We start from the raw sequence: 12748 nt of genomic DNA, 5'->3' as shown, positions 1-12748 counted from the left end.
ACTCAGAGAGTGAAATCCATCCAAAGCCACAGATTTTCACAGACTGGGTTTCCAGCTAAGAATGTTAACTGCCCCTTGCATTCTAGAAATTTGACTTGGGCTATGAAAATGGTTTAAGTCTGGGATTTGTGACCCAAACCCAGGTTTCATTAATTAACTAGCCTGGATTCATGTAAAAAGGTTAACACAACCCTAGATTTGGGCATATCAATTGGAATCAAACATGCATCAGATGGGAGACTTTGGCTCGAAATAGGAGGAGAAAATTTAAAGGGACAGTAGCTATAGTTCACCCTAACTTCTCTAATTGGTAGTATCCAAACATAATTTCCTTACATACAATGGTATTTTAAGTGTATTTTCTTACCCTTGCAGTCCTGTTTGTTTGGAAGCATGTAGTATCCATCATCACAAAAACAGCCGTAGCTTCCAGGAAAATTAGCACACCTGTGGCTACAACCGCCATTTTTATTTGCTGGGTCTTCACATTCATTTACATCTAGAAGATATAACAGAATATAGCCATGTTCACACCCTATACACTATTGTAGTAATTTCTGTACAAGTCATGTCTTGTGAAGTATCATTTAAAAACTCATAATTTCCTGGTCACTAATATCATGGCAGTTGCGTTATATGTGAAGTTATAAACTGAAATCATGACTAAAAATGTATTTTCCAGATAAATTTGGAGAGTGGTCAGATCAGTCCCTTGGAGACAAAAGGCAAGCCGATGCCTCAGCCAGGTGCACACAAGACTGATGGACAATTACCAGCAAAGTGGCCAACTTTGGCAGGGAAGAGGGTAGGGGCAAAAATCTACACCTTAGCAAAGAAACAGCATGGAGTTTCCTTCGACACAGGTGAGAGAACTTTGCTTTGAATCTAATATAGTTTGTTAAGTTAGTCACCAGTAGCATTTTATCTTTATTTTTCTTGTAAACATGTCTGACTTATCTTTCATTACTTGTACTCACTTAAGATCTCGCTCTCTCTTTGTAGTTAATTAACTTGTTTTACTGTTTTATTTAATCCAGTGTGTTCATATTGAATTATCTGGGTAACTTCATTTGGGGTAAAAAGTTGTACATGTAATTCCCTTAAAGGAATAATGGACTCAATGTATCCGTACTGTCTGTTACACAGGGCTTTGGAACGGAGCCCAGAGCTGGAGCATGGAGCAGCTCCGGAGCAGTGGAGCTGCAGGTTTTTGCCTGGAGCTGGAGCGGAGCCGGAGCACAGCTCAAAAGCCCAGTCTGTCCAGGAGAGGGCTGAGCAGTACAGGACATATATTTCTGAGGGGAAATCTGAGACTGGGAGTGTGTTGGGATCACCCTGTGGTAAGCTTTAAGACTGATAAGAGCCAATGTGTAGCTGGCTGGCTGAAGCACATACAGACATAGCTGGAGGCAGTTTGTGAGCAGTCCAAGTTAGAGGCTACAGCAGCAAGGCATTGTGAATGACATGCCTGTCCCCGGATTACAGACCTGGAGTGACACAGCAACTCATTGGTCTGTATTGTGCCCTGGTATGTCACAGAAGGGAAATGGGGAGGGGGAGCCCAAAAAATCTTAATCTAAGAGAGACTATTTGCTGCCTCATTTATCTATTTAAAGATATGGTACTGTTAATAATGCTCTAATTTCAGCCATAGTAACAGTTACTACCACCATAGTCACAAAATGGATTGTACCTTCTTCACATCTCTCTCCTTGCCAGCCTGGTTTACAGACACAAGTGTATCTGGCTTGCCCATCGATGCATTCCATATATCCACCTTCATTGCATGGCACAGGGCTACATTGGTTTGAAATTTCTGTGTGCGCATGGGGGGAAAAAAGTTCATTTTTACACTCCGCCTTTCCATAATCCTATTTCCTTCCTCCTTTCCTCCGATAGTCACCATTCACAAGAAGGAAAAAGCTTGCCACACAAGAAAAAGCATCCACATAGCACATGTCTTTTTATTTATTCTGCCCAGAGGTAAGTTACCTCAAAAGTTACAATGCACTTTGTCCCCTTTGGCAGCTAGTCCAAAGACAACATTACCAGTTATGGATCAGTAACATTTTCCCCCCACCAAGAGAAGACCATTATGAAATGAATGGCTCACGGGAATTGGTATACAGTGCTTGTTATTACTGGAGTACTTGTGGCACCTTAGAGACGAAAGCTTATGCTCAGATAAATTGGTTAGTCTCTACGGTGCCACAAGTCCTCCTTTTCTTTTTGCGAATACAGACTAACACAGCTGTTACTCTGAAACCTGTCATTACTGAGTGCAGACTGGCCCAGGTTGGTAATAGCAGCAAGCCACTACCAAATGATGGCTCTTCAGTGGCACAGGTAAATTAACCCAGAGGTCTCAGTTCAGTTCTTAGTGAGTAGCTGTCTGCATCAATCATCACCCCAGTTGTCTCAGCAGAGGCCAAGGCCTGAAAGGTACAGAGACTAATTCCTTTGTCATGCTAGAGGTGGCACATTTGTGTGCAAGCTTACAACCCTGCTGCCTGCACTGTACATGCTCCATTGACAAACTGGAAACTTCACTTCCCAGTGCTATCCAACTGGCAGCTTTCACTAACTTTAAATTCACTTACAAAAATCAAAAACTGGAGCACGGAGAGGAACCGAGAACTCTCTGTGCATGCCTGCGGGGCAATGTAAAGCGAAGTGCAACATGCCTACCACAGGGAGAACACAGCCTATTGTTTTACCCTGTACTCCCCTAAGTTGGTAGGTATGTTTATATAAGTTCACACATCTGGGGACAAAGGTCTAAGGACTAAGTATAGTACAATAAAAAAGTAGGGCAAAACTCCCTGACTAAAGCAGGTGGATCTATGTTGACTTTAATGGAGTACATCTATTTTCACCGGGTGAATTTGGCCCTAAGTCTGTAAACTCACTTTTGATTAAATACCATAATTTAAAAGATTCATTCTTCTGGCCATCCCACACTTCAGGTCTATGGTTTCCTTTTCCTCACCCCTTCCTCACCCCCCAACTCTAACCAGTTACTTATATTTATGGAGCTGATACACTCCTATGATCTTATTTCACTGTAAAATACTAATTGTGGTAGGGATGGGAGTATTTTGTATTATCTGTTGTTGTATGGTATGAAGATTGTGTAAGGTTGTTTAAGACATCGCTGCAAATTGAGCAGGTGGATTTAGCCAACCATGCCAGATTGCACTGATGTTTATCTTTGCTAAGAAGGCTTGGACTTCAATAATAGCGAGTGGCTTACAGACCAGGTTGGAAGTGGATTGGCAGAACGCAATTATGCTACACACTTGCCCACATTATGCATAGCTGAAGCCCAGTTAGTTCATATGAAAGTCAGGGGGACTCAAATTAAAAATGAAAGGATAAAATGAGGACACATGGCAAAGTTAGATGTAGGGGAAAATTTTCAAAAGCTCCTGTGTTCCATTTTCCAAAGTTCCAGGTATTTAGGCACCTAAAGATGCGGATAGGAGCCAGTGGGATTTATCAAAGTGCTTAACCTATGTAGATGCTTTAGAAAATCCTATTAGGCACCTAAATATCTTTAAAAATCTGGTCACTAAGTACCTAGACCTCATTGAAAATCAATGGGTCTTACATTCCTGCATGCCTAAGTCACTTCTGCAAATAGGACAGAGGCTTCTAAGGGCCAGATTTATAAGGAAATGTAGGCATCTATAGATGCAGAGATTAGATATGTACTGAAATTTTCATAAGTGCCTAAGTGTCTAACTCATGGGAGTTGGGCACTTGTGAAATCCCAGTATGCGCTTATCTGTAACTTAGGTTCCTAAATACTTTTTAAAAATCTGGCCCCTGGGCTTTTGAAAATTGTACAGGTTATCTTTTTACTTTTTTTTTTTTAAAACCACTTTGTTTTGGAGTTTGCTACTTTGCCATGTGGAACCATATGAGGATTAAAATTAATATCTAGTTGTCCTCATGGGAGAGTGTTCAGCAACATTAAATGTTCACACACCTCTGTAGCATCCTACCCTGCCCTGCCCCCCAAGCCTCCAATGAGAGAGAGAGAGAGGGGGGGAAGGGGGGGAATGAATGAGAATACACTTTAATTTGTGACTGCAGGCATGTTAGCAGAGTAATCTAGAAAATGCTCATCTGTGGCAGCGAGTAGTGTAATTATTAAGGATTCTTTTTTGCCCTCATTTCCTCTCAAGGACAAACATAGGGATGGGTGTTTAAGGATAAATATATATTCAGACTGGAAACTCTTTCAAAATACCTAGGCAGGGTGCTGTGCACTTGTGCACAAGCAGAGCAGGCTGGACACAAGTAGAGGAATGCGCTAAATTTGGTAATGGGCTGATGCAAAATATTCCCTTGTGATTTTGGAGGAATTGTGTCCTTTCCACAGCTCTTCTGGGGTTGCACAGCGATGTGCTGTTTCTTACTGTACTTCTGAGGGAAATTTGTGCCACTGCACATGCACAGAATTCATGTGTCCTGCAGAATTTTTTTTTCTGCAGAAAATACTTTCTGCCCTAGAAGTGTTGCAGTTCTGCCTTTCTCCCACCAGAGGCCACTGTGGCATCAGAACAGCCAACAGCATGAACGCAGCAGGTGGGCAAAAGGCAGAACTGAGGCACTTCTGGGGCAGAATGTATTTTCTGTGGAGGGAAAAAGGTTGTGTGCGCGTGCAGTGGCACATAATTCCCCCAGGAGTAGAAGTTCATCACAGTACCTGGCCCATGGAGCCAGATTAGGACAGACAGAGTGGGGCACACGGGCTTGCTGGGGGGGGGCGGGTGTCACAGACTGCGGTTGAGAATGGCTAGTGGTTGGGGGACAGACTCAGGAGCTAGTGGGGTGACAGCATTGAGCCAGGGGCTGAATGGGAGTGGGGCTGCAGGGACACATGGAGATGGGGCAGGGGGCTTCAGGGACCCATCAGGATGGGGGTGTGGGATGTGGGGACAGGGATGGATGTGCCTGACAAATGGGAGAGGTTTGGGATCAGCCAGGGTCTGCATGGGGGAAGCTCCCCAATCCTGCCCCTCTCCCCCCCAAAAACCTGTTCCATACTTCTCCCATCCACACCCAACAACCCTCCAGATTCACTCCAGGCTCCTTCCCTCTCCCTCAGCACCTCTGTCACCCCTGACACCCTCAAGCCTTTGCACTGCATCTGATGGGTGCAGGAAACACAGTTCTGTATTGTAATTTAAATGAATTACTCCAAGTTCTAAATTAATATGCCTAGTAAGGAATCTATTTGTCAGGTTTTTTTACCAGAATCTTTTTTTTTTTTTGGTCTGTATTGTTAGACATACTTGCTGACAGATATTTTGAAATAAATTCCCAAAATAATTGAAACTGTCCTGATTATATTGTGTTATTTTGACAAATGAAATTTGCAGAATTTTAAAACATTGTGTGCAGAATTTTTAATTTTTTGGTGCATAATTCCCCCAGAGTATTACTCAAGAGTGAGAGTAAACTCTACTATTTTGAATGTAATTTTACTTTCTAGATAACTGTATTATGAGTTAAAATACTAGTTTCTTTTTTCTTACTAGGTGAACTGCTCTGTAGAGGGGGCAGGATGTATGCTTAAACCCAAATCAGTATTAGATACACCATAACTCTGTTTCAGTACTGTTTGTGAAATTTATATCACAAATTCTTACCTTTAACACAGGTTCTCAGATCACTTGAGGAATCTGGAACAACATCAGTAATCCTGAAAATCCCTACTCGATGGGAGCCGAGGCAGCCTGTAAATACAGACCAACACAATCTGCTTATGGGCCAAACACCCATTTAAACTGAAATCATCACAACAGAAATTAAGCACTGCACCTTCAAAGAGCCTATTCTCACAGTTTGAGCTAGAAAACCAGTCAACACATTAAGGACACCTGATCACAGCCTCACATTCTGAATGGCTCAGTCAGGTTCTAACTGTACAGAACAGCTTGTGAGCTACTGGACATCAGAATTAAAAAGAAAAACACCCAGGTATTGCTGCTGGAGTAACTCAACTGATAGTATGCAATTGGGAAGAAATCCCTCAGTATCATACAAACTCTATGATAAAGTACAGCACACAAGGAGGTGTGGGTTTTGTGGGTTGAGGGGGATTGGTACTTACTTAAATATTTGGGATAAAAATATTCCTGTAAAAAGAATGAGAGAAGTTTAGTAAGTTTCAAGATAATTGGAATTATTATAAACTGTTAACTAGACTTTTACTGAACAGTATTTGTGCTGTAATTGAAAAAGGAAGTCCATCAATTATCATTTTTATTCATCTGTGGAGTCAGCTAGGAATAGTCTATAAAACTTGCTTTTAGATTCAAGCACAGGCCTCCAGATTACCAGAGGGAGGGAGGGGCAATAAAAAAAATAGGTGAGGAATCCTCTCCCTTTATGGTTCTGCTCTCCAAGTGGGAGATTAGGATTCAGCAGGGAACAAGCACTTCTCTCCCTGAGTCAGAGAGCGAGAAAGGACCAGTCTGTCCCTTGCTGAGTCAGCACTCACTATGGAGGCCCCAAAATCAAGAGGTGCAAAATTGTTTCTTGTATTGCTTATGCCTAAAAGTCCTGTACAGACTGGCAGTCCGAGTCAAACATTACCGGCAGATAAGATCTAAAAGAGAAGTAATTTAGACTTTTCAAAGGAATCTTGACCTGTCTTTTTGTAGACACAAGTGCCTGATTTGCAGGTGCAGTCAGATATTTGGACACCTAGAAGGAGATTTTCAAAGGCATAAAGACAGGTTTCAGAGTAACAGCCGTGTTAGTCTGTATTTGCAAAAAGAAAAGGAGTACTTGTGGCACCTTAGAGACTATAAATTGGTTAGTCTCTAAGGTGCCACAAGTACTCCTTTTCTAAAGGCATAAAGGGCAATTAATGGGAGCTGGACACAACTGTCCTTTCTGCCTTTGAAACTCTCCCCCTTATATGGCAAGATTTTCACCCAAAATTAATTCTGGAAACAAAATTGCACCTAAAAATGACAGGTACTAAAAATCTAGCTTTGAACATGTATTTATATTTAAAATGAAATGGGAAAATATTTTGGCTTTTTATTTAACTAAGTGGTAAATTTTTGTGTGTTAATTTTTTTTAAAGTAAAAACTATACCCTAACACTGAAAAGTAGCCCAATAGCCTGTGCTATTTGATCAAAGGTGGATCATGCAAACAATACAGACTTTATTTACAACCAAAAATAAGATTATTCATTTTCTAATTTTATATCTACTGATTAACATCCATTCTGTAATACAAATTTAATGTCTCAAACATTTAACAATGTAGATCCAGTGTGCTGTCCATGAACTCAGGCATTGAACTCTTGTATTTAGAAGAAAGTCCTTCAGCAAGGGTGCCCAATATCTTTATGATAAAAATAGCTGGACCAGCAATTTGTTAGGAGAGAAAGGACCATACTTAAATGTTTTGTTCTGCAAGTGGTCTCTTTGTAGAATTCTCATTTGAAGCCAATGGGTTTTCCATGCATGGAGTGCTGGGAAATTTGTGCCTTAAATAGAAAAAAAAGAATGTACGCACAGCCATACTTTGTGCATCGGTTCTGTCTTCCTTAATAGGTAATGCACACTGGCTGGCACTCTGCACATGGAAGAATTTCACTCTTGGTCTGAATACTTTTTAGCCCTGCTATATAGAAACCTATACATTTCCAGGTTTTTTCTTCCTCCTTGGCACAAAACTGTTCTCCAGTTGTCAAATGCTCATCAAATTCTTACCGTTTCAGGATTATTTTCAAATATTTCTCTGGCTTCTTCTTTATTGCACAGCTCTTCAATGCATTCTCTTTCTAAATTTCCCTTCTTACTTTCTTCCATAAAAGAATTGGCTCGACGTTTCCTAACCAGGAACTCGGAGGCATACTGCTGAGACAAAACTTTGTAGAACCAAACAAACATTTTTCACATTGTACAGCTCAGCAATGTGGCAGGGTAAAAATTAAGTTAGAGTGAGGTGCTAGAACAAAAATCAGAATTGAGTTGGTAGTCATGCTGTAGCCATGTGCACCATTGCCAGGCAATGTGGGAGAGAGGAAGGATATTTCAGGATTGCTTTGTCTGTGTGTTAGTTGCCAAATATATTTATATATATACATTATATATATATATAAAATCCTGATTGACATTTACAAGGGTTCTTAGATCTCTTTGTACAAAGCCATGCCCAGAGCATCATTTAAATGTCACTGTGTTAATGGAAAACATTGTTTTAATCCTGGGTATTCTAAAAAAAGGGAGAGATTTGACAGGCAGGATGAAAAATGATACAGAATCTTACAATATGTTAGAATAAACTGTTTTAATTAATTACATAGAAGTAAGGTATTCTGTGAACCACTTATTTTATATGAGGCCATAAGTGCTTTTTTTAAGTCAAGACATGCCTGCTAATACTTCTAAAGTAAATACTTTATGAATACTTCACAACCTAAGGTGAATAACCCAGTACACAATGCAAAATCTCAGAAGATGATGCCAGTGGCACAGCTTGAAAAATGTTTGCGCTGATGTTGTGAAAGGAAATTCATGTCCCTCTACAAATGTTAGTGGAGATACTTACAGACAACCTACGTATTTTACAGTTGTAATGCTGCATGTGTATCACTATTTACTTTTTGCACATCTGTCTTGCTATTACTACTGACTTTTAATTTTAAATGTGTTGTGAAAAAATTAGTTGGAGAAGATTTTGTTGTAACAATAATCACTATTCTACTGGGACCTGATTCAAAGTGGAAAGACTCCCACTGATTTCAGTGAGTTTTGAATCTGGCCCTTAATATATTCTGCACATGGTACTGCAGATAGAGCATCTAAATTAGACTAGGGTTTTTCTGTTGCTATATTTGTTGTTGACTAGGAACAGTCAAAAAGAAAGATATGGATGAACAGACCTGGAAAAAGTCCAAGGTATAGGGGTTAGAGGGTGAGGCTGACATGTTAGCTGATGGGCACCACAGTTCTATACCTGCATTGCACTAATTAGCATTTTCATAATTTACTCTATCAGATTAGAATGAATGTATGAAACCTGCAGTGCATAATCAGACAGGCTGTCCATAATATTCATCACTGTCCTGTGAGCATCAGTTCAGGCAGACGTAACTCATGGTCTGACAGAGGACTGTATTCACTATCTGAAATCCTGACGCACTAGCGTGTATTATGCCAGCAATGGGGAGCATCCTATTTTTTATGCACTGCTAAATGGACTAACAGAGGAGTGAAACTGATATGGTGTATTAGCAAGAGTGTTGCGTACCTTCCCACTGGAATATTTATCCTTTGCTATGGATTGCTCCTGGGTGGCATGCCTCAAACGCAATACTAACTCATCTGCATGCCTCAAACACAATACTATAGCTAGTCTATTAAATATAAGGAATGCAACTGAGGGGCTCACAATAGCTGCATCAGTGGATATCATATCAAATTGTAGGCATCTCTCACAAGAACTTCCTCACTGTATTTCTTCTGTTTGTTTGTTTGTTTGTTTGTTTTTTCAAGGGCTTGTGGTTTACACTGAAGATTTAAGGTTGTGTAACTGGCTTCTACCTCACCTTAATTTTAACAAGATATTAAGGGCAGGATTTCCAAAGGTGCACAGTGGACCGGCTGTCCTACACCTCTGAAGTATGAGCCAGACTTTTCTGTCAGCGATCAGCTAGCAATTCTGGCTGGCATGGAACTGGCCACAGTATTTTATTTCTTCCACCTGTATAGTGATCCATTTGTAAATGTTACAAGACCAGTGAAGAAAAATCCTGAAGGGTGAAAGGATTGCACATACATAACTGTTAAGATGATGGAAAAGTTTTCCCCATGAAGGAAAGTTCATGTTGTGAAAAAACATCCCGCAGTGTGAAACCTTTATGCTTAATCTGTGCCACCTTGTATTTAACTCAGCCACTCTGGTATCTTTCTCCAGACCTTAAGAGGAGCTCTGTGAAGCTCAAAAGCTTGTCTGTTGTACCAGAAGTTGGTCCAATAAAATATATTACCTTGCCTATCTTGTCTCTCTCTAATCAAAGATGACCATTTGAGCCATCCATAAAGATAGAGTGGTGCAGCAGCTTTGCACGTAGAGGGACAAAAAGTATTGGCTGAAAGAGATCAAGACTCAGTAATAACAAAGTTGTGTATGTTAAGAATAATCACAGAGGGCTTTAAAAAGTTTCATGTGGGCAGATTCCCCTTAGCAACAACCTTCCAATTCCAGTAACCGCTACTGTGTAAATAAATTGTTAGGTAATGCTAATCCACTGCAACATTGTAATCCAGGCACTACAGCATAGCTGTTGTTGGTAGCCCTTCTATACACAACGGTTCGGTTAATTTCTTTTTTAATATATTTATGAAAATGTTCCCTATTACTTTTAACAATGACAGATTGTTCACTTCCACCAAAAGGCCTGATCCTACTCCCTTTGAAGCAGAAAGGAGTTTTGTCACTTCTCTTTTTGTGATTTCCTGTGCTTCCTCCTCCCCATCCCCCAATATTTTTATTGGAGTGCAAGGAAAGTGTGTTAGTTTATCTGCTGAACAGGCCTTTCTTTAAACGCATTCTGCTGTTTCATTAAAAAAAATCCTTATCTCTATTGCATGTTTGATTACTGGAACTCAAATTATCTTGTGACTCTTTCAAATAAAAAGTGAATATAATAGGCCTGATCAAACTATAACTGAAGTCCATTGAGAATCTTGCTATTGATGTCAATAGGAACTAGATGGGCCATACTTATCTAACAATTATTTATCAGGTGCCTATTTAGAAATAGTACTGTTGAAAGAAATAAAAACACAGGACCAGATTCACCGGTTCACTCCATTTAAGCTTCTGGGGCTGCAAAGCAGCCACAAATCTGGCTTAAATGGGCTGGTTAAGAAGGGTTTACAGTTGTTTTGTGTCACCAAAGGAGCACAAAGCAACCGTAGTGTACCTGTGATTTGGCCCACAAGCACTAATATATATATATTAAACATAGTGCTGCTGCAGAAAATGGAGCTAAATCAGTGATGTGGCTGCCATGTAGCAATTAACTCCTTACTTCCAAGAAAGAGATTTTTATTAAATGCATTAGTAATATGTGAACCAGTAATGGAAGCCCTACATACAGAGGATTTCCCATCTCCAGGCACATGAAAAAATAAACATCTTTTCATTTGTAATTCTTTCATTAGGCTATGCAAATTAGATACATGTTTTTATATGTAACTGAACATGTGTAAATGTATGTTTAGATCATGCCATTTCGATCCTGACTCTTGAAAACTGGTCCCAAAATGTCTTGAAGAAAAACATTGTTTTCTTTTGAACAAGTTGTACAGGTATTTGTTGTTACTCCGTTTAGCACTGACCGTTTACTTTTTGTCATCCAGTATCCCAAATTAAATATAGCCACTGCCCTGAAGAATTTACAGTCTACTGCCCAGTCCTGCCATAGGACCAGTGCAGACATACCCTCACACGACTTTGGTGAGGCTCTACGCAGGTGCAGTCTGCTCATGTCGATCTGACTACAGGGATGGAAGGCTTTAAAGGCAGAGGCACAGACTGCCTCATAGTTAGGGCTCTACCAAATTCATGGTCCATTTTGGTCAATTTCACGGTCATAAGATTTAAGAAATCATAAATTTCATGATTTCAGCTATTTAAATCTGAAATTTCACGGTGTTGTAATTGCAGGGGTCCTGACCCCAAAAGGAGTTGGGGGGGTGGGGTGTGTCGCAAGGTTATGGTCGGGCGGTGTGCGGTGCTGCTACCCATACTTCTGTGCTGCAGCTAGCAGTGGTGCTGCCTTCAGAACTGAGCGGCCGGAGAGCGGCGGCTGCTGGCCGGGAGCCCAGCTCTGAAGGCAGAGCCGCCACGAGCAGTAGCGCAGAAGTAAGGATGGCATGGTATGGTATCATAGGTGCCGACTTCCTCCGGGCCCGGGGGGTACTCAACCCCCGGCTCCACCCCAGGTCCCGCTCCCACCGCCCAAGCCGCAGCCTGCCTCTTCCTGCCCCTGCTCCTCCCCAGGCCCGGCCCCTTCTCCCAAGTCCCCTCGCCGCCTCTTCCCACCCACACCCTGCTTCTTCCCCGCCTCTTCCCACAAAGGTTCCACCCCCTCTCCTCTGAGCATGCCCCATCCCTGCTCTTCTCCCTCCCAGAGCCTCCTGCATGCCACGAAACAGCTGATCGTGGCAGGCAGTGAGTGCTGGGAAGGAGGGGGAAGAGTGGATCGGCAGGGCCGGTACCAGGCGAGAGGCGCTGGGAGGGAAGAGGGGAGCTGGCTGCTGGTGGGTGCTACGCCACCACTAATTTTTTTCCTTGGGTGCTGTAGCCCTGGAGCACCCACGGAGTTCATGCCTATGTATGGTATTACCACCCTTACTTCTGTGCTGCTGCTGGCAGAGCACTGCCTTCAGAGCTGGGCACCCAGCCAACACCTGCCACTCTCCAGCCGCCCGGATCTGAAGGCAGCGCAGAAGTAAGGGTGACAATACCATGACCCTCCTAAAATAATCTTGCAACCTTCCTGCGACTACCTTTTGGGTGAGGGCCCCCAATCTGAGAAATGCTGGTCTCCCCTGTGAAATCTGTATAGTATAGGGTAAAAGCACACAAAAGACCAGATTTCAATGGGAGACACCAGATTTCATGACCCGTTATGCATTTTTTATGGCCATGAAATTGGTAGGGCCCTACTTATAATGCATGTGAATGAGGATGCTAAATT

The 12748-nt window shown here is 41.6% G+C and overlaps 1 protein-coding gene across 1 annotated transcript in view; it reads right to left on the bottom strand.

Moving 5' to 3' along the window:
• Positions 1–12748, bottom strand: part of PROS1 (protein S) — a 45227-nt gene that overhangs the window by 29459 nt on the left and 3020 nt on the right. The window contains 5 exon segments of the mRNA XM_073305611.2: positions 368–499; positions 1694–1816; positions 5661–5747; positions 6125–6149; positions 7746–7903. Coding sequence (XP_073161712.1) covers positions 368–499; positions 1694–1816; positions 5661–5747; positions 6125–6149; positions 7746–7903 — 525 coding nt within the window.

This window comes from Lepidochelys kempii, chromosome 1, assembly GCF_965140285.1.
Source record: "Lepidochelys kempii isolate rLepKem1 chromosome 1, rLepKem1.hap1, whole genome shotgun sequence".
Classification (NCBI taxonomy): Eukaryota; Metazoa; Chordata; order Testudines; family Cheloniidae; genus Lepidochelys; species Lepidochelys kempii.
The sequence above is the reverse complement of the archived record's forward strand: the minus strand, read 5'-3'. Positions and strand labels throughout refer to the sequence as shown.